The sequence below is a fragment of the Cricetulus griseus genome, chromosome 8 (genome assembly GCF_003668045.3).
Source record: "Cricetulus griseus strain 17A/GY chromosome 8, alternate assembly CriGri-PICRH-1.0, whole genome shotgun sequence".
Classification (NCBI taxonomy): Eukaryota; Metazoa; Chordata; class Mammalia; order Rodentia; family Cricetidae; genus Cricetulus; species Cricetulus griseus.
This window is the reverse complement of record NC_048601.1, coordinates 3490103-3513164: the sequence shown is the minus strand read 5'-3', so window position 1 is coordinate 3513164 and position 23062 is coordinate 3490103. Positions and strand designations below refer to the sequence as shown.

The 23062-nt window shown below is 46.1% G+C and overlaps 1 protein-coding gene across 4 annotated transcripts in view; it reads right to left on the bottom strand.

Moving 5' to 3' along the window:
* Positions 1 to 23062, bottom strand: part of Itpr2 (inositol 1,4,5-trisphosphate receptor type 2) — a 414122-nt gene that overhangs the window by 97042 nt on the left and 294018 nt on the right. For all 4 annotated transcript variants that reach the window (XM_027430112.2, XM_035448791.1, XM_035448792.1 and 1 more), the window contains one exon: positions 21051 to 21173. In XM_027430112.2, the coding sequence (XP_027285913.1) occupies positions 21051 to 21173 (123 nt within the window). The remainder of the gene's footprint in view (positions 1 to 21050; positions 21174 to 23062) is intronic.

Genomic DNA, 23062 nt, shown 5'->3' with positions numbered 1-23062 from the left:
ACAGAACAAAGTACTTAAAAGCATTTTTTGTAAGCTCTCCCTGTGATGTGTTTCTGAGGAAAACGCCAGAGCTGTCATGACAGGGAAACAGTTCTCCACTCCACAAGCTGCTCACACCCCTCCTAAAAGAATGTGTCTGCAAGGGGGCAGGAGCTAGAAACGCAAATCCCAGCACCTCCTTCTGATTCAGAAACTGAGACACCATCATGTGACTTCAATCCAGCTAACATTTGCCAAGTTCTGTCCTAACGGTAGACATCATTACCAGAAACAATTTGGATTCGTCATCACAAATCCACTTTAAAATACAGAAAACTAAAAATTAACAAACTTTCCTTTCTTAAAGGACTTTTTGTTTTGTTTTGTTTTCAAGACATGCTATCTCTGTGTAGCCCTGGCTGTTTGGAACTCACTCTGTAGACCAGGCTGGCCTTGAACTCAGAGATCCTCCTGCCTCTCTGCCTCCCAAGTGCTGGAATTATAATCAGTGCTCTTCCTGAGGTCCCAGGGTTCAATTTCCAGCACCCACATAGTGGCTCACCACTGTCTGTAACTCCAGTTCCAGGAACCCGACACCCTCACACAGTTATACATGCAGGTAAAATGTCAAGACAGATTTAATAAAAGGCATGGGCATAAAGTTTAATTGTCAGGGGCATCGATTAAGAATATAAGTCACTATTATCTGAATGACTAAACCTCTGAGAAAAGACAGTATGTAGGGCATCTTCCTATACTCAGTATCTTTCAAAAATAATCTAAAAGAAGGCAAGAAAAGAAACTAATTCTTCACACTAGATGGGCTTATCCCAAACACAAGTAACATTAACAGGGGTTCCTAAAGGGGCACCTAAGGTTTCCGCTTTTCTTCTGTGGAACTGATGAAAGAGACAAGTGCCCTCCACTTTGCGTCTTTTTTGATGTGACTGACGACGGGTTAATAGGTGTAACTTTAAGACTTCTGGGTCTCCCTCTTTCTACACAGGAAGTGATGTGTTTTCTTCAGACTCACATATGAGAGGGCCCCATTACCTGAGCTACTCCTGTAGGTGAGGAATTAGCCACCTATTACAACTGAACTTGTAGTCACATTCAGTGTGTTTTCAAAGACAGACATAGGGTGGGCTTCAAACACTTCAGAGATCTACAGAATATGACATTTAAAATGTTTTAATAACATAGGTTATTTTTTTATGACAATGAGACGTGTCTGCTCCTGGCAGCATCAATATAATTCAGAGAAGATGCTGGGCATCGAAGAAGCTCACATGGAGTTTACTTTCTTTGTGGCAAAGGTAAGACACTGGGCAAGAAAAGTGCCTTTGTCTCTGCTGCTGACAGTATGCTGTCCAAAATGGACAAACAGGACACCAAAAAGTGTGAGTGCGAAACCTTGCCAAGAGAAGGCAGTCCACTCCTTCAGAAAATCCCTGCTTCACAGAAATGTCTGTGAGAGATGCTAGGCCTGTAGGCCAAAGATGGATGTCCCAGTGCTGCAGAGGAACCTTGGGTGACTGTCCAGACAGCCAGCTGTTTCTGTCATTTCTCACAGTTTTGGGGAGTCATTTGATCACACTTCCTGTTTATTCGGTTAATATCACTTCCTTCTTCAGTCTCTGAGGGAGTTGAAGACTGGATAGCATAGTTATAGTTTTCATTGTTTACCAGATTTAGAAAAGAAATTCACTAAAGATGTGTAAAGTGTAAATGCTTTGAGACACATTAAAGTATTTTAATAAAGCAAATGAGAATAGAAAGTAAATTAGCTACAAGACTTTGGACTCGCCAATTTAGGATAGAAAATGAAGTAGTTTCTCAGAATTGTCAAATGCAAATGGACTAGATATTTTCTCTGAGACATTGTTGATGAACTTGTCTGTATATATTGTATATATTTATTGTACTTTTTGTATATAGTTTTTCTTATGTTAGTTGTAGACTTCTTTTTGTATTGGACAAAAAAGGGGAATTGTAGTGATATATTATTTATGATTTATTAAAGCTTGACTGAGGATTCAGAAAAGCAAAGTCAGCCACAAGCCATAGAAGTTAGGCACACAACTTTAATCCCAACAGCCAGAAGCTAGGAGGTGGTGGTACACACCTTTAATCCTAGGACTCAGGATTAAGAGGTAGACGGATCTCTATGAGTCCAAGGCCAAGTAGAACTACACAAGAGTGACTCAGTCTAAAAGAGAATTATAGCTCACACCTTTCATCCCAACATTAGGGAAGTATGTAAGACAGAAGCAAGGTCTCAGAGAGGCATTTGTTCTCCAGCCACGCTGAGGAGAAGTTACAGTCTGAGGCTTGGTGAGAGCTCATGGAGACAGGACCAGCCCTTTCAGCCTGAGGTAGAGGTGAGAGCTAGTGGCCTGGCTGCTTTGCTTCCCTGATCTTCAGCTTGAAGACTGAACCCCAATATCAGTCTCTGGGTCATTTATTAGTTTGTGTTACAAAGTCCTGCAAGCACCAGAAAGAAGTACGTGGGTCCTCCCACCCACCACAGCTCTCTGCCTCCTCCTGCAGGGCTCTTCAAACATGGCTTGGGAAATACCTAAGACCAAATACACAGACCACAGGGATCTCTCCTCACCATCAGGAGTGTGAAATCATCCTTATTTTAAGTCAGTGTCTCCCTCACGCAGAACGTCTAGAAGGGTGGTGCTTCTGTTTTACTTACTATTTACTACCCCACCTATCCAAATGTGTGTCCAGCAGACAACGGCGGTTCATATTTGCTGGATGGACTGATGGACAATGGCCGACAGATGATTAGATAGCCCAATTACTTTTCATTATTTGACAGCTCTACTTTAAAATGATCCACATGTTTAACTTTCCAACAGGCCCCTCTTTAGAAAATGATGAATTGGCATAATCCATGTAAATATTTAGAACGTGTTTTAATTCCTATTTCTAGAATCAAGCAGTAATTTCTTGAGATGGTAAAGAAACCAGGAAGAATGAATTCCTGCTTCTCTTGTCAAAGGCGTTCTCATTCTCCTGGCAATTTTTGTGCATCCTTTAGGGCAAGGAACCGGGAGGTGGAGACACCGCCTTCAGAAGGAGCTGAGATTTTGACGAATCACAACTGTGCAGGCAGAGTGACAGCTGGATGAGTGACTATGCTGGTCCCACCGATCTTTCACGAGAACACGTTCAAGTCACTTGACCTTTTTAAGGCCGATTGCCTTGCTGTGACACCGGCAAACAACACACCACAGAGGGCTTCTGGAGGATGCAGCTACTGTTGCTCCACACACCCTGGGCAAACTCCCTTGCTCAGTGAAGAGCCCAGGATTCCTCTCCAGCTCCTATCAGCTCCTATCTACCAGACCTCCTCCTGGAAGACTGAGTCAGTTGCTCATAGTCTTGGCAAAGCCACTGCCAGCTGTGTTAATTAGAGGCTTGAAATTATAGTGGCGATTCCTACAGTGCTCCACAAAACCACTGGCAGGCTCAGAAGCAATGTGAAGTGCACAGATTAGCCAGATGTAAAGCCTGGGTGGAGTCGGAGGCACTGAGAGAGGGGCCCTCCCTCCCGCCCTGTGAATATTTCTCCTCTATTCCTGAGCTACAGCAGATTAGCACTATCAGGCCACCGCTGTCTCTGTTTAACTAAGGAACAGCTACTAGAAAGGTCAGCTTGTGTTCATGCAGTGGTTTGTAAAGAAAGAGATTATTGCTCAAATGAACTCTGTGTTGCAACAAGCCCCTGCCCGGCAATGGAGCAAGCAAGGGCAGGGTGAATCTCAGCTCTTGGAAAGGCCTCAGCAGTCTAGCAGAACTGGAAAGAGGCCAGAAAGTTTCAGAGAGTGGAGGCGCTTACTCAGTTACCAGAAGGCACCTGACCGTTCTGAAGGTTGAGGGTCCCAGCTTGCAAACAAGAGCAGAGGCCGGCAGGAGAGAAAGGAGGGGAAGAAAGAAAATTTAGACAAACTCATTTAGAAAAATGCACCAGTGAGGATGACATTTAACCATACAGATATTGAATGCACGCACACAGGTACTTTGGACAAAGATGTTACCTGTAGTATAAATTTCCTTGTTATGACATAATGAGATCATTGATTATCCATACATGGAACGTGAGTTTTAACATTATCAGATCCACAAACTATTCATATGCAAATGTAAAAATTCCTCTTATTCTAATCCAATTTCAAAAGATCTCCTTTAAAAGCAGGTGACTGTGGACTAAGTGCCTGGTTCTCCAGCCTCACTTCTGCACTCTGGTTAGCCTCTGGTGTGAGCGAAGTTACCTCTGATGGGGTCTGAGAGTGAAAAGACAAAAACCCTGCCTTCCAGGAACTCCCCACAAACACACAGGACAATGGACCTATCAGGGGGCCAAGAAAGAAGAAAGCTGAGAGCGTGGAACAGAGGCTGCCATTTAAAATCAAATCATCAGGGATCATTTTCCTGAAAATGTAACAGAACAGAACAGTAGCAAGCTCAAAAGACACAAACCATGGCTACAATTTGTGGTTTCAGAGCACAGCTCTGTATCCTGAGCAGAGAAAGTGAGGCAGAAACTGCCGAAGGCACAGACTGGGGCCCAGGTCACACAACAAGGCTTTCAAGACTACATATATTTGATTTTTAAGCCACATGTGACAACATACACTTGAAATCCCTGCATTGGGAGGCTGAGAGGAGGAGGATGGACATGAGCCTGAGGCCAGCTGGGCTACTTAGTCTGTCTCTAAAACACTTGGAAAGAAGGAGAGAAGGGAGGGGGGGGCAGAAACAAGACTTTTGCTAAGAAATGAGTGTCAGAAGGTGCTGAGACCAGGGTTAGCCTGGGCATGACATAATCTCTTTGTTGGGGTTCACTGTGGCTACTGTGTCAGGGAAAGTTTGGGGTGCACATGTGAACAGAAGCAGGAAGAACAAAGCCTGAGGCTACAGTCCACCAGAGACCACAGTGACAAGGACCAAACAGTTGTGAAGGACGTGGTCAGATCCCGGAGTAAGTGGTTTTTGAAGAGCAATGGGACAGAGGTGGGTCAAGAGTCCAGTTAGCACCACAGGCTCTGAGAAGACCCAGGGTCAAATGACCACGGGCAAAAGCTGTCGCTCCTTTGTACTCCAACTTTCTTCTCTGTAGGTGGAGCTACCGAGAGCATCACGTTAATATGAATCCCAAAGACTCACTGACGGCCAGTGAGACTTGGTGCAAATGCCAAGTACTTTGAGCACAACCATGATGGGTATCCAAAGCCAGACGGTGCATACCTCCATTAGCCAGAGTACGGGGCGTCGCTGGTGGCATTTGACTTCTTTAGGGAGAGTGGACTGGAAAGGAACTAAAGTGGAAACAGAGTTCAGAGGCTGCTGGAGGGTAGTAGAGCTGATGGGAGGCTGGCTGGGCTGGCCAGGGAGGTGGGTGGGCCCAAGAAAACATGGGTATCGTCCTAGTCTTTTGCTTATAGGACATGACATTCACTGAGGGAGGGGCCCTGAGTAACCTAGGGACAGGTGGGGGAGAATTACAAGACTGAATTTCCTTCCTCCTCAGTACCTCAGGTCTACTGCCTACAGGAACAGGAAATGGGAAAATGTCAAGTCCAGGGGAGAAGCCAGGAAGGGCCTGGCTGCCCGGCCCCACTCACGCCCTAAACCATGGAGATGCTCTGGATGTGTGTGCCTAAACTGGTTGTTAAACAGGTGGGAGTGATCAACTATGATGGAAAGCAAGCTAAGGGGGGCTTCTGAATGGAGGATAGAATCAATAAAAACAGGGGTCGATGAGGAGGAATGGACAAGGAAAGCCAGCCCACAGAAATGGCGCTCTGTGAAAGCCAGCCACTCAGACACCTTTCTTTATCCCTTTTGCAGCTCACCTTGGGTCCTCTTGTTGCACCCACTTAGCATGTGGACCCCAGGCGAGTCTGAGCTCTTTCCTGCTCTAACGAGCCCCTGGACAGCCATGCTTCTCTCCTCTTGCTTTATCTCAAACACGTGAGTGGGAAGCCTCAGTGCAACTCCCAAGCCCATTTAATTAGCACAATTGTGAGTCCAAAGCATGTGCCATAGATGAGAGATACAGAGCACCACACAGAGTGGAGACTCACAGAGACAACCCCTGGCAAGGGCAGAGATCGGCTCTTGCACACTGGACCCTCTGAGTGTGTCTACGTAACTCTTTACTGTTTGTCTTTAGGTAATGCCACTGGCCTAAGGGAACACCGGTATGAAGAGACTCCAGGAATGCTGGCATGGATATTTTAAGCCCCTCAGCTCCCCTGCTCATTATGGTCCAGTTTGGGAATGAGCCTGCAACACAGACTGCCTGCCCTGTCACAGGAATGCTGCATGTCAAAGCCAGGTGTGCACTTCCTCACCAGGTACTTCAGGGCCAGTTGTCCAAACTTGCTGAGCCTCACAGCTCCCCTGTTTGTACCCCACTGTCTCAGACCTCTCCTTCCCAGCCATCCCCCGGGGGTCCTTTTCCTCCTGCCCCCCCCCCTTTAGCCCGCCTTTGGCGTTTGAAATCACTCTGGGTTTTCAGTCTTGGTTTTACCTGCTTCATTCCAGGTGCTTTGCTAGGAAGTCTAATCACCACCACAATTTCAAACACCATCTATAGGCATGTCTGTAACCTTAATACTCAAGCCTAGCTTCTCTTGCCAAGAATGAAGCACAGAGCCGTCTTCTGATATTCCTTTGTCCTGTGTCCCATTGGCTCCTAAACACCCACAGCCTAGAACCAAGCCCTTTGCTCTGTTCTACTCAGCTTTTCCACCTCCAGGCTCAGATCACATCGTCGGCCAACAGCCAGCTCTTTCCCTAGGAGCTGTCCAAGCCCCAGGTCACCTGCACTTTCTCTAGCGTATTCCCAGTTAGTAAATCAGCTGGCGATGGGGACTTCAGAGCAAGTCAGTTTCCTTTCCTCCTTAGGCTTCCCGCCTACAGGAAATGAAAATGTCAGGTCCTGGAGGAGAAGCCAGAAAGGGCAAGGAGTCTAAAACCCTAAGTAAGACTAGCACGTGCTCTAGACCTGAGGCCGCCCACTCCGCTACCTGATGTCTCTGACCGTCTTCCAACGCTGTGGAATCTTGTTGCTCTACAGGGCCAAGGAGAACACGAGCAGAAGCTGTGAGAGATGGGATTCCTTTATTTCTTTCACTGTGAGCTTCTGCTTATTTGTTTGTTTGTTATCAGGTAAATATCTTGATAAATGGAGATGAAGTTCCGAAGCTTCTGAGACGAGGCGGTGGGGGGGGGGGAGAGGGAGCAGAGGGAAAGCAGGCAGCAGTCGGGAGGGGGCGATGCCCGGGAGAGGAAAGCACAAAGAGAGAAAGACTGGGAAGAGCCTTGTGTGGCCAGGTGGTTGACCTATCAGGCATTGAAAGAAGGAAGATGAAAGGGGCAGAAATCCAGAGAAGGGTTTAAAAAAAAACAAACTCTGGTTTGTATACACGTTAAATAAAAATACCCTGGATGGCCTAAGATCCAACCCAAGTCTCAGCAGACAGAATCCAGGAATTGGAGTTGACTCCATTTGAGCACCCCACGTTTGCTTTGCACTGTTTCCCAAGTTCATGTCAGGCATAAGCGAGAAACGGCCTTGGCCTGCCCAATGCCTTTGGTTTGTGCTGAGCCTGGACCTCCTGCTTCTACTCTGCCTGATTCAGTGCCATCCCTGGTTCACAGTGGACTCATCCATCTTCTTGGCCCAATGGGTAGCACACACCTGTCTGCCCTGTTATATACTTAGTGGGTCCTCGTTTAGTGTCAGAGTCCACTGTCCACATAATGTGTAAATCACACAACTGTGAAATTATAAGGTCCTTGTCCTGGCTAGTTTTATGTCAAGTTGGTACCAGAGGGAGCCAAACCCTCAGTTGGGGAAATGACTCCACCAGATTGGTCCTTGATGCATTTTCTTAATTAGTGAGTGCTAGGGGAGGGGCCAGCCCACTGTGGGTGGTTCTGGGGTGTAGAAGAAAGAGGCTGAGCAAACAAGGAGGCGCAAGCCAGTGAGCAGCGCCCCTGCATGACTTCTGCTTCAGCTCCTGCCTGGAGTTCCCACACCGATTTCCTGAGTGGTAAGACTGTGGTGTGGACGTGTAAGCAAAATAAATACTTTCCTCCACGAGTTGCTTATGGTCATGCTTCATCAAAGTAATAGGAAGCTCACCTCTAACGCCTTCCTTTCCCTTCTACTAAAAGCGTGACTCGTGTGTGTCTCTACTTGTGTGTGGTGTTACAGGATTACACGCAAAGAGAAGGGCACCGGCATTCCGCTTGCCTCGCATGCCTCTGACTCCTTAGGTTCAATCCCCAGCACCATCAGCAACAACAAAGAAGAAAGCAAAGTGAATTAAAATTTAGAACTATGCACTGGAGAGATGGCTTAGCAATTATGAGCACATTGGATCTTCCAGAAGACTTGAGTTCTATTTCTAGCCCCTATGTGGGTGGACTCACGACTGCCTGTAACCACATACCTCTGGCTCCGTGGGCCATACTCAGGCACTCAGACACACATGCTCACTCACAAACACATACTCATATTTTACTTTTTAAATTATAAATGTATACATCCAGGCATAGCAACACACAGCTATAATCCCAAGACTCTACAGATGAAGGCAAGAAGGTTAAGAGGTTCAAATCCAACTTTGACTACATAACAAGTTCAGGCAAGATCAGGCCACATGAGAGCCTGAGCCAAAAAATAAAAACTAAAGGATGAAAAAAATGAAAAGAGAAAATATAGCCCATTTTTTCTCATTCTTTATACTTACGTATTTATTTATGGGGCTGGGACACATGTGTCACAGAGCATGGTAGTCACAGGATAACCTGTGGGAGTTGGTTCTCTCCTAACATCAGTGAGTCCTGGGGGTTGAACCCGGGTCATTGGGCTGGGGGTAAGAGGCTTTCTTGCTGAGCCACTGTGTAGGCCCAGCCCATTATGAGCAGGCTATTTCAAATATGGGGCATGGGAAACCGTGAAGATTATAAAAGCCATTTACAGCAGGCTTTGGCAAACAACCCTCCTGGGTAAAATCTGTTCTGCCACCTGTTTCATAAAATGAAGTCTCACTTGGTAAACACAAGCAGACCGGCTTGTTTACGTGTCCAGGCTGCTTCTGTACTGGAGTTGCAGAGTGCAGTGTGTGCAGCCGTCAGCATGGCCTCACAAGCCTCACAGCCAGACATTTACTGGCTGACACTGGAAGGCCCCCACCCCCAGAGTGGCACATAGTGGTTTACAGGCCTTACACAGCTGTCAAAAACTTACACATACGTATTTATGTACGTACGTATGTATGTATATGATACAGACAGATGAGCGAACTACATACCTTGAAATCATCAATTTAATTATCTCTAAAGTGGAGCCTCTTTCATTGATAACAAAAATCTTACCCAGGGGCTTACCACAGTTTTCCATACTGCATAATTTCAGTCAGTCTCTTGGGTGTGACATGATCCAGGGATTTTTTTTTTTTTTAATCTGAGGGGTTGCTTTCTTTAACTTAACAGTTTACCATCCGGTATCTAGTATTGTTCTATTGCAATGACCTGGTGCCTTTCTGTGCCCCTTTAAGTAATTCTGAAGCCCAAACTGATCAACAGACACAGAAGACCAGAGTTGAGCCAAGTTGTGGCTAATTAATAAGGCTCGAATACCCATACAACTCTCTTTGGCTGTTATAACAGAAAAAAGCTATTTTGAGACATTTAAAATTCTATCACTGGATCTATCAACAGAAAGAATGTCAGCTGGACTCTGTCCTGACATCTCACCCTTCACATGTCCACAGAGAGTGTTCGGGATGGAAAGTCGGCTGTGTAGTCGTAAACAATCTTCATTTACATCTGAGTTACAAAAGGCAGATAATCAGCAAACAGTGTAGGCAGGTACACCTACACACAGACACACAGAGAACGCTGCTCTAGACAGATCCATGCATGCACACACATAAACACATATGCAGCATATTGCTGTATGTTTCAGAGTCACGCACACATGCACAGATGCATAAAGAATATCACCTGATGCTCTGACATTAAAGTGTTTTCCTTCACTTATACGTTGACTAATTAAGTGTGCTCTTGGGTTCGGTTATCACAGACTTACCTTTGAATAGATGTTGAGTGACACCAGGATATAAACTAGGATTCAGACAACAGTAACCATGAAAAGACTTGACCTGACGATGCTTTGGGGCTGGTGGGTATTTTCTGAAGCATATGCCTGCACCGGTTTTTTGTGATGCTTAATGTTTTACAAAACCATTATCGTTCCATTAACTATAGGTCATGTTAGTAAGAACTGGGCACGCTGGGGAAGAGTGAACCGTGTGCGTGGTGCGTTGAGACGAGCATTCTATTCGTGTGGATTCTTCCCTATCTAGTCCTTCACAAGTTGGTAAGACGCCCCCCCCACCCCACTCTCCCCCACCCACTCCCGTCATTTCACATTGCCATCTCAGGTCCTAGGAGACTGACCTTCCACACACAGCCCGGTAAATATCATCCTTTATTCTTATTCCGAACACGCTTTCTGTTTGACAAAAACATCTGCCTCTGAGGCCCACAGAAGGCAGGACGCCATCAAACCTGATGATCTGAGTTTGGTCCCCAGAGTCCTCATGGTACAAGGAGAGAATCCACTCATACAGCTGTCCCTTCACCTCCTCTCGTGTGAACCACAACTCCTGCACATATGCACACTCGTACATAAACAGGTGACATAAGAACTCTTCTTATTGCTCAACTAAACTGTATCAGCCCATAACCACCACGGAGATCTAGTCACACCTCCCCACGACCTCCCCAGTCATCTGCAGCACTTGTGGACAGTAGTAGTCACTCACTTAAAAGCCCCAGGTGTCACAGTTTCCACCACAGTACTAGGCACCAGTGACAGTCAAGAATCACGCCTCAAACCTGAGTCAGCTCTGGGGCCCCTCCTGTTTCTGCCTCCTCAGTGCTCAGCATATTCTGTAATTTTTCTATTGTTGCAGAATGAAGGTTTACTTGGGGCTCACAGTTCCAGAGGGTTAGGGTTCACGATGGTGGGGTGCAGGAGGCAGTGGCAGGCAGCCAGAGCAGAAGAGGGGAGTTCATATCTTGAACCATAAACAGGACGCAGAGAGAGCTAATTTGAGATGGTCTTTTGAAACCTCAAAGCCTGCCCCCAGTGGCATACTTTCTCCAGCAAGGCCAAGGGTCTCCTAATCCCCCTCAATAACCATCAACTGGGGACCAAGTAGTCAAATGCCCAAGACTTATGGGGGCATCTCATTCTAATTACTGCACTAAGATTACAGCTTTTTAGGTGGGGACTGGTGTAAGCATTCTGACAGATCGGATGGGATGGACAGGGATGAATTCTGGCACTTGGGAGTCACAGAATACTGAGTGTTACAGCTCTGATGGAAAGGTATTCTGGCACTCGGGAGCCAAGGAATACCACAGGTCACAGTAAGCATAGCAGCTTACTGCCCTGCTTCAGGGAAAGGCTTCCCCAGATGTGTCAGCTCTGCTCTGGCAGGAGAGGGTTTCCTGGTCAGTTCGGCCAGTTGGGCTCCAGATCCTGGAGAGCAGAGTGTAACAACTCTGCTTAGCCAGGGGAAGGTTTCCCCGGGCAATGACAAGTGTTACAACCCTGCTTCACTCCACTCCGCCCAAGGTCGTCTCTGCTCCTAGAAAAGAACATCTCACCCAAACCTCATTCAAGAGATTTATTGGGAGGGAAGAATCCAGGAGAGTGACTGCCCTCTGCCAGGGTGGCAGAGGACAGCTGAGCAGCCCAAATGGCCAGAAGCTGAACAGGCACAGGGTTTATACAGGGATTCTTAGGGGTGGAGTTTTTCCAGGGAGATTTCCAGGGTAGGGATTGGTCAGATTTCAATCCCTGAGCTTAGGATGGCTAGATCTCCTACTCAGAGATTGGTTAGTTTTCTGCACAGGGCCTAAGTGTGTTTCTTTCTCTGGTCCCTTTTAGCCTTTGGCTGTAGTTTTAGGGCCAGGGTGTATTTCTTTCACTGGCTCTGATTCCAGGGCCAAAGTGTGTTTCTTTGGTTCTGCTCAGGGTGTGTTTCCTTGGCCGGCCCCTTTTCCCCGACAACTAGGATCTGAACTGGTTCCTTGCACTTGTTCAGCAAGCATGTTATCAACAGCCTGAGCCATCTCTCCAGCCTGTTTGCTGACTCTTGATTACAACTGGGAAGTGATATCGATCCTGTCAGAGGACTGAGAAACAGAGAGTATGCTCTCACTTCGATTCCTTTCCAACACCAGTAAAAGACGCTCACTAACAAACAGTACAGCACATTATTTTTAACTCTGTGTTAGCCACAGCTCCACCCAGCACTGGCAAGCAGAAAGTGTATCAGTGACAGCTCATTGAACATTTAGATCATCTTCCCTCCCAGGGCTTCTGAGTTCTTATTTTAAAAGTTCAATTACGCACAGGCATCTCTCACTTAACCTCAAATCCATTGCAAGCAGGCGAGGTGTATACAAACACGAATATCTGGTAGCCAGTTAGTTAGGCCAATACATGATTTAAAAGGTAATGAAACCCATCAGAAGAGCCACCGTGACTAAAGACACTTTGGCCTGCAGACAAAGCTCACAGGAGCCTACACTGCTTTTATGGATGAAAGTTGAAGTCGGAAAATCTGTGCAGCCCTGACAGAGGACAGAACAACCCACGGGGGCGGGGGGGGGGGCAGCGGCTACACCACGTTTCTGCTGACATGTTACCAGGCTGCTTGTGCTTCTGTGAGCTGACAAATACAGCTGTGTTTCTACTTCCCACAAGTGATGATAATGGTAAGTTAGTCAACACCCTTCAGAGGTATTAGTGATGGAAGTTACGGATCCAATTACAAACCCCTCTTTCCGCTTCTGCAAATAAAGTAAATGAAGCCATGCTGATTACTACACATTAGCATCGGAAGGCCGGGGCTGGGAAGAGGTGAGCTGCTCCTGTCCCCAGGGGCACACTTGAGGCAGTCTGAGTGATATACACACTTCCACTGATTTCAGGGTATTTAGAATATTTTATATGCGTAGCCCTTGAAATGAGTACAGCTCGAGCAATTGCAGCAATGAAATGGATTTTTTAAGGGGCAAGTGGCTTAATGAAGACTATCAGATATCTAGAAAACATCGGCATAACCAAGTATCCCAGGGCGAGAAGCAGCAAAGCCACACCTACCCGTCTGCTGCCTCCACCCCTCCCCAGAGTGCCTTGGTTAGCACCAAGTGACAATCCAAGTGGCTGAAATATGCTGCCAAAATGCTGGCATTTTCCTTTTGGAATGGGAACGACAACATACAACTCTCTGATATCTCCGGCACTCCTAACGGACTTCGTGAATGGAGGGTATAAGCACATGTCCCTATGGGTGCGTGCATCCAATGTGCTCACACATACATGTGCACACGTGGAAGCCAAAGACCATCATCAGGGGTCTTCATCCACTGCTCCCCACATCATATTTTGAGCAGCTTCTCTTGCAGAGTCCGGAGCTCCTTAGTTCAGCTGGGGTGGCTGGGCAGTGGACTCCAGGGCGATTCCCCCCCCACTTGCTGAGGTTAAAGACCTGCATCAGCTCCCAGGAGACTTTGAATCCTGTGGATATAGCTGAAGTCAGCATGGGTGTGAGGGAGAAGAGGAGCCAGGCACTTAGCCACAGCTGCTCTGTTGCTGGACTTCAGGTGAGTGCTCTGATAACCACGGCACAGAAACCTAACAAAAAGGCGGCCAGTAAGCCAAACATAACTGCTCCTCCTGAGCTTGGCTTTACAGTCCTTCCACCCGGCTCAAAATTAGAGTCCAATTTTATCCCACTTCTACTTTTGTGTATTTTTATTGCTTCTGCTAACTACGAATTCAGAGGTAACCCAAGACTCTTAGATGCTCAGTGAAAGGTATTTCGTGCTTATTAAAAGGATTTAAATCTAACATATCCAAGCTTTTTTTTTTCCTCTCATTTTACTTTGTTTTTGAAATTTTCTTTAAAAGAGAGAGAGAGAGAACTCATGACTACCCATATTTGTGAGTTTCCTATTTATTAAATATCCAAGGCATAAACAGTTAAATGTACACAAACAATTGAACGTGCGCAGCTGAATATGTATAAGCAATTAATTAAAGATGCAATTAAAGATGCAGGAAGAATCAAGTGTGCAGAAGCCAATGAGCACAAACAATTAACTATGCATGAATAATTGCACACGAACAAACAACCAGGCAAGCGTAAACAATTTAATACGCAGAAAATAACCGGAAGTAATTCTACTAGTGTGCACAGCATTTATTAACTACTCTGCTTCAGTGTTGTGGCCAATCAAATACTTGATAGGTAACAACTGAAGGAAGGATTTATTTTGCTGCATGGTTTGAGCGTACAGTCCACACAGTGGGGAAGGCATGGTGGCTGGAGTAGCTGCAGTTATAGCAGCAGGACCACAAGGCTGCTTGCTCACTTCTGGATGGATCAAGAAACAGAGACAGGACAGCAAGTATGGAAGGTTATAAAATTCCAGAGTCCACTCTCTAAGAGATGCACTTGCTCTAGCTAGACCTCACTTCCCACAGGTTCTACAACCTCCTACAAACAGTAGCACTACCTGGAGATGAAGTCTTCAAACACACAAGCCTGTGCAAAACCCTTCACATCAAATCACTATCTACCACAAATGTAAAAATGTGGTTTGGGTGAACATGAGGAATACAACAATGCAAAAACAGAAAAAAAAAAAGACAATTGTGTACAATTTATGCAGGAGGTAGGGGAGGCAATGGCAGGAGATGACAACTATTGGCTCAAGAGAAGGGTGGTATCATTGGCACAAGTAAGAAAACTGCTCAGCAAGAGGGAAGACAGTGCCAAGCCCTGTCTACACTGAGCTATGTGAAAAGACTGGCCAAGAGTGGTCTATAAAATGAAAATAAGCCATCAGTACTGGGTAAGTGAGATCCCTGACTGCCCAATGCCTATTCTTAGTTCTTACGTTCCATAAAAACACCGTGAACACATGTGCCTGCTGTGACGAGTTATTCCTCAGAACTCTCTGTGAGTATCCACTGCTGCAAGGAGCCATACTGATGTGGGAATAAGAAAGAAAAGAGAAAGGGTGTCTTGTCAGCATCAGAGGGTATTAGTGCTGCACTCTGATGACAGGAATTATCACAGTAACAATGATAATAGAAAAAGCGTCTATATTTGGATTTTAATTATTACACATAAACTACCAAGTCCCAAGCCCGAGAGCATTTCATTTCCTAGTCACTTCTTCACTCTCCAACCCTTCTCTCATGTGCATGACCTTCCTTAAGTGCCTATGGCTGGTTATTCCATTTCAGCGATGTCCACGTGGTTCCAATTACTGTAGTCTTTGTCACATAAAGGTCTAAGTGGACAGGATGGAGACCCTGTGCAGAGTCCTGAGCACAATGCCCCTCTCTAGACTCTATGCTGCCTTCTCACTGAAGCAGATCTCTCTGCCTCAACCATCCTCTTCCCTCGCTCCTGACTGCCAAGTGCAAACAACCTGCACTTTTTCCATTTCAACACAGCATCTTTAATCATGGAAGTTTCCCATCCCCCTCTCCTTCCAGAATTTGCTTTCTTGGGAGTTTCTTGATTTACCTTTTCATCTCAGCAACTAGCATGATGCCTGACTTAGGAAGAGACCAATAATCACTACTTTGTGATAAACGAACCCAAAATGAACTGAATGGGACCAATACTCAAGTGTCAGTAGCTAGATGGGGTAGACCAGCTAGCCAGGTCTTATTTTCTCCCTGTAGACACACTGAGCTCTTGCCATTCAGAAGCCACTGAATGGTGCCTTGTAAGTCACCCTCTATTTCATGTACTTGTGTTTTTTCCCTTAGACTCCACTCCAGTTTCAAATCCTCAGAGAAAGCCCTCCAGATGGTCTCATCTCCAGCTTTACCACACCCTATTCCCATCAGTGCATGGCTGCTACCATGGTCTGCTAATTGCCCCGTGTTTGTCTCTCCTCCACTGTTCCTAGTCAGCGTGCAAATTGTCCCAATGCTCACCTGTCGCTGTTACTGCATTGTGAGAGTGTCAAGGTGCCTGGAAGCCAGACAGCTTCACTCCATCTACACAACTCAAGCAGGAATGTGTATCCTAGGTTCTACCCGTGGTAACCTAATTCCAGCTAGGTTGGCCTGCTCCGTGACTTTACATTTTTTAAATAAGTTGCCAACTTTTAAAGATTAGATTTCATGATTTTAGAAAAATTCAAACTTCAGGCTTCTTTTGAAGTGCTGGAAGGAGTAGAACACCGACCGGGGCTGGGACCCGATGGAGGTGCATACCAGCTTCTTTCTCCCGAGAGGAGGGTCAGACAGCCCAGGCCTGCCCTGATCCAGGTCACTCACACACATGAGTCTCAGGTTCATCTAGACTCTGGCCTTCATAGCTTCTCCAAAAGCTTCCATTCTCTACATTCCTGCACAGGGCTACCACAGACCCTGATCAAAACTCAGAATGTGCCTTCTGAGAAGAGTTAGAACCAGAACCTACCACCTCAGCTGGGCATGGTGGTATACACACATGCACACATACATGCACACACGTGTGCGTGCAGGTGCTCACACACACACACACACACACACACACACACACACACACACACACACACGATCAGAGCAACTGGAAACTTGAGGCAGGAAGACTGCTACAAGCCCCAAACATCCATGTATGATGATAGAAAACTACATGATTAAATACAAAAGTTGAACTCATTATGTGCTCAAAGAAACCCCAGGGAAGTGTCTAAAAGATTTAAGGTTATGGACAAAGGGGATATTAAAACACTGAAAGGTCAATGAATTGGAAAATAGATACAATCAATATGATGGATGAATGGTTATGATCCTCAATTAAAATTCTGTAAGGCAAAGGAGAACTGATAAAAGATAAATACACCTTCAAGTAATCCACAGGAGAAATACAAATGATCAAAGGACCAAAGAATGTACAGGGAGTCAAATGACCCTTTAACAGAGGTCATCCAAGATCATCAAAAAATCCAGATATTTACATTATAATTCATAACTGTAGCAAAAATTACAGTTATGAAGTAGCAATGAAAATAGTTTCATCATTGGGGGCCACCACAACAAGAGGAACTGTATCAAAGTGTTGCAGTGTTAGGAAGGTGGCAATCACTCTAAGGAAGTGACTACAAATGAGATCTCCATTTGCATCTCACACACAGACATAGTCAACAGGAGTCTGTGGACTGAGAGATATATTCCAGACGCTATCAGTTCAGGAAAGAATTTTCTTGCAATGACATGAAGTTTAGGGTTCAACAGCATAAGAACCATCACGCACTGTGGAAAGTAATTTTGCAATGTATATCAAGAGGTATAGAGTAGTTCCTATGACCCAGTAATTAAACTTCTTGAAAATTACCCTAGGAAAACCATCAGCATGGTGGACAAAGATTAATGTATGAGGGTGTTAATCACAGCATAATTTGTAATATCAAATATATTAGAAACCTAATTACTTAACAATATGGAGTGATTAAGTAAATTACAGAACATTCAAATGATGTCTAATTATGCAGTCATTAAAATGACATGTTCAAAGGCCATGTATTGATTCAGGAAAATGCTCATGAAAAAAAGTTTAAAGCTTGCATTTTGAGAAGATTTTCGTGTAACGAATTAAAGTGACCGTTGTTACTTTCCACTGATTTACTATTTAAAGCATCTTCTTGCCCACAAAGCCTCTAACATTTATCCATTTATTTCTTGTATCTCTTTCTGTTATTTTGTGTTTTCAGACGGGGGTCTCATGCAAGCACCTAGGCTGGCCTGGAACTCACAGCAGTCCTCCTGCCTCAGCCTCCTGAGATTAGGGATTATAAAGGCACGAGCCGAGATGCCCTGCCCTTTCCATAAACATTTGACTTCAGGTGAGAGTCAAAAGAAGAGACTCAGACGACAAGAAGATGAATTGTTTGATAGAGCTAAAGAGGTGATGTAGCTTCACACGTGACGAGCTTCTACGGAGGGGTGGGAAATGTACCAGACGGTGGGTGGTGACTGCTTCAAGAGAAGCCCTGACAGAGAAGGGATGGGGAGCAGAGGCGACCTGGAGATGGGGAGGGCAGAGCCAGGAAGCACTGCTGAGTGGCAAGGAAATTCACAGCACAACACCGCAGAAATCAGAGCTGAAGAAATTTCCCTTCATGATGTATTAATAGTTTTATGTAGATTAGACAAGACAATTACAAGAAGCACTGTTGGCTTCTTGTAACCCTGACCACAGGAAGGGCCCAGAGGGATGTCACGGTGGAAAAGCAGAACCTTGTCCCTGCCACGAGAAGCACTAACAACAAAAACTGAAAGTCTGCGGGCACCAAAATAAACTGTCTGCGCAGAGGACGATTGTAGTAAAGTCAGGAGGAGGGAGCTGCAGCTCGGTTCTCGCATGACTGGGCTGTGCAGGGGCAGACTCAGAATCTGCAAGGTCATCAGCTGCCTGAGTGCCTCACTCCCACCGCAGGTGACCTCAGACCTGGGTCTGGCACCGTACTGCACAGCTACTGGTCCCCTCCAGGGAACAGCTGGCCATCTTGTACGCATTTCATGTGTACCTCTGTGCAGGGGCTGTTTGCACAGTAGGTTCACAAGGAACACAGCTGGCCGAGAAACCAAATAACACTCCAGCCGAAAGCTAGCCATAGGACCCACACATGGAAGAGTCAAAAGAGACCAATGTGGGTGAAAATTGCTAACATCTCAAGGAAAACGAGTGGTATAATTAATTCCAGAAGGAAACCACACATGCTGACGAGGGAATGACACCTTGTATCACTGAAGGGAACAAGACGAGTTACACACACCAGCAGAACCACTGAAGGGTTCTGTGTGTCTGTATGTCTGTATGTCTGTGCCTCTGTGAGTCTCGAGTCTGCTCCTACAGCATCTCTGATTCTAAGAGGGACCTGTTTGGATAAATCACAAGGCCAATGAGTCCAGCAGTCCAGAGCCCACTTGCTCCCTTTCTGAGCCTGGTCCTTCTCTCTGCAAGCCTAGCTTCCCTTATGCAGCTACACAGCATATCCTTGCTGTTCTGCTGTTCTGCTTTTCCAAAGTCGTGTCTGGAGGAAGTTTGGTAAGAGCCGTCTACGGGACCCCAGCCATTTCCGAATCTGCTGCTCTCCCACTTCCTCTCAGCAAGTTGTTTTTGACCCCTGGTGACCCCTGGGTGGCTTGAATTCCTGCTCTTTCGTCTTTGAACACATTGTTTCTCTCTAAGAACGTATTTGTTCTCAGCTCAAATGCACCACACTCAGTGCCCCTCACAGGGTCTTCATTCCCCTGCCCTCAGTCTGCCTTCTCTGCTTCTGCTCTAGCTGTGTGTTCTCCTTCCTTCACTCCACGGCCACCTCTAGCATCTGCATTTTCTACTCCTATGCTCAACCTACTAAAACGGTGCTGAGCTAAACGTGAGTCTTGACTTCAACGTTTGGCTGTCCACTCTCCTGCTGGTGTCTCGAGACTTCAAGGGTACGGGGGTTGATTTGGATCCAACACCTGCAATTGTGTTGGTTTAGCCTGACTGTGGGGTTCATGTCCTGTGGCGTATGTACAAGGCCAGGCCTGAAGCATGCAGCTGCTCGCCCATGCTGAGGGACAGCCTTCGCCGAGAGGGGAAGACCAGCTTCCAGTGAAGAGTGTGCAGGTGGGCTCGACTCCTCTTAGAAAACACCAATGCTGCTCGCTCTGCCCCAACCTTCACTGCCTCCCCGCACCAAGGTGTTACAGACTCCGAGGCAACCCTCTGCCCCAGACACACTAACTGTCACTGTGTTCCTGTGGCATGGCTTGCAATTTTAATTCTCAGCCTAAGGGTTATTTCTTTCTGTTCACATTCAAGTTCATTTTCTACTCTTCTTTTTTTTCCCCTAGCTTGAATCAGCTCTGTCGCCTGACTTTTCTTTCTCTGAAATGGGACTTTCCCACATCCGCCTTCCCACTTCCTTCTACTTGTCTCTTGGCTTGGCTTTTGGTTCCTCAAGGCCTAAAATGCCTTTCTGTCTCCACAGCTGTAACTCGGCTGCCCTCACGCTGTGAATGGACAGACTATGAAAATCTTGCATATGTCTAGGTATTGACTATATCACAAAAGAGCAACAGTCCTGTGGTGGGGCTCTTAGACCTGGATTCCTTCCTTGAAGACGTAAAAAACATTATTCAAGTTTATGTCCATTAGGTGAACATCTGAAGGTGGAGGGCACAGGAAATGTCCAAAGAGCAACCTTCACAATCTGACCTCCATCAATCAGTATCTATTTCATCAACAGATAAGATGGGTAGGAAAACAGACAGGAGAGGCTTGAGACATTTTCAAAGCCTGAACTTTATCCTCTCAAAATGATGGAGCCATTGGCAACAAAAATCAAGTCACTGTGTGCACATTTAGAATTTTACATTTTAAACCTGTCTGTGTTAGATGATGCAAGTTCAAAATCAACCATGTTTGTGGAATTGGGCTTACCAAGCAATGCTTATCAATACTTACCAGCAATGAAACGGAAACACCACTCTGAAGAAATTTAGGACTTAACTTATAAATTCCGGGAGTCCAGTGGGGAGGACTGAGAGGTGCAAGCCTAATGACTTCTATTAAAAGTTTGTCAATATGACTGAACGCAGAGCTCTCTCTGGGCTAGCCCTGGCTAAGTTATAGAATACCGCTAACCCACCTCTTCACACCCTGCCTCCTCAGAAGCCTGTCTTCCCTCTCTCGAGGCTCTGGTGTGAGAGGCTTACTTCTTCCAGGCACAGAAGTTTTCTCCCAAGCCTCTTCTTCTTGTCAATGGCTCCCTTGCGGACCCTGAATTGCACAATGGGGCATTCTGCCAACTTACTGTTTTCTCTGACTGAAAGCAAGGAGGGTGGGTGCTGAATAAATAAGGACACCAGAAGGTAGAAATACAATAATAAGGCATCTGCATGAGACACCATGACCAGGTAAGCAAGATACTTGCTGATAAGAATGTGGTACCTGGTGGGCCAGAATGTAGATGTTGTGTCCAACGTCCTTGGGAGAAACCCCGTCATCCCCTCCTTCCTCGTCCCCGTGGTCACACTCCAGTCCTTGGTTATAGGCGTTCTTCATCACATCCACCTAGCAATAAATAATAAATAAGTAAATCTTGAGAAAGGGTCTGGAAGGTGGCAGCAACACTTCATATTGTTTGTGAGCTATAACTTAAAACTGGGAAGCTTCATGACAGCCAAAAATAAAGCAGCTCTAAATAAGCAAATACTGCATTTTTCTCTTCTCTGCAGACTCTAGACTGAACTGTGTGCATGTGCCAGTCTGTCGGGTGTGAATGTAGAGGGCACTGTGAGAAGACAGAAAGAGACAGAAGGGAAGGGAGAGTGCTGAGACAGGGCAATGGAGTACGCATGAAATAAAATCAGCAGGTATATAGGGTGAAAGGGGGAACCGGCGAAGGGGAGACGGGATAGACCACGTGACGGGGACCAAAAAGAAAGAAGTGTAGTGGCTTCCACTGTCGACTGGACACAGCCCAGAGCTACCTGAGGGAGTTTCAATCGGGAATGTGCCTCCCTAAGATTGGCCTACAGAGCATTTTCTTCATTGGAATTGATGTGGGAGGCCCCGGCCCACTGTGGCTGGTAACATCCCTAAGCAGGTCTGCCCGAGGCTGTGTAAATTAATGTGAGCCAGGGCATTAGCCAGCAGTGCAAGCCAAATAAGCCCTTTCCTCCCCAAGTTGCCTTTGGTCATGCTGCTTTATCACAGTGGGAGAAATCCAACTAGCTCAACTTATTTGTGCCAAAGCGCCATAATAAGAACTAATAATATCTACCAACAGAAAATAATTTTTAAAATATTTTTTGAAAACCACAGCTATTTAAGTGAACATGGAATCACCGTGTTCCCTGTTTACGGCGTATTTAAGTGAACATGGAATCACACTGTGGCAATGTTCCCTGTTTATAGCCAACACTTCTGCTTCTGTCTGTGAACACTAGCACGCTGAAGTCTCCACGATTTAAGAGAGTCTGGAACCCTGAGAAATATCCACTGTTTACTGAGCACTCAAGAGGGAGCTGGGGACAGGGTGCTGGCACCAGTGCTGGGCACTGAAGAACCTGCGTGGACAAGGAGAGTGCCTCTGCCCAAGGGCGTGCACTGTTGTATGACAGGTCTCCGGCAGGCACCTAACTCAGCTTGAGGGTGGATCATGGAGGAGGAGCAGATGACAGAAAAGGGTTAAAATGGCAGAGGGGACTCTTTTCAAAGTGAGTGCACAGTGCTCTGTCAAATAAATTCATAGCCATATCCCCCTTAACCAGAGTGCAATTCCTAGTCTTACTCTACTGCCTGGAGAGACGAGGCTCTAACTAAAGAATGTCTTCTCTCTCCATCTCCACTCTACTCTTCACCAGTGAGCCCAGAGAGTGTGGCACCAGCCTCCCTTGCAGTCTCCACAGCACCAGCAGCATCACTGACATGACAGGACTTTGTCACTGGCGGGAGGGCGGGCACACTGAGCAGTATGTCTTGAGCCTGCTCTCTCGGGTATCTGGAACCCATTGCTTTTGAAGCATGCCCGGATGACATCATTGTTTGTGTGCCAGAAGGCAAAAGAAATGGAGCTTTTAACTTGTGCTTGTGGAGTCCTGATTGTGTCTCCCTCTTTCTCTGAGGCCAGATGTTCTGTGACAGTTCATTCATGAGAATGATACACAAAACACGCAAACGAATTTATCTGTGTTTTTGGAAATGTACAAACAAAACTCGGGGGTGTGGTAAACACAGTCTTCAGACCTTCCTTACAAACCATCATTCCTGGGTGTTCTGGGGACCCGGCTTCAGTACCTCCTGAGGATTCCAAGACCTGGGGATACTCAAGTACCACTATAAACTGGAGCAACTTGCATGAAAACCACGCACCTATTTGCACCCTCCTGCATACTCAAAAATCATCTCCAGGTGGCTTGTGACATGCAACATGATGCAAACATGTGAATCATTGCACC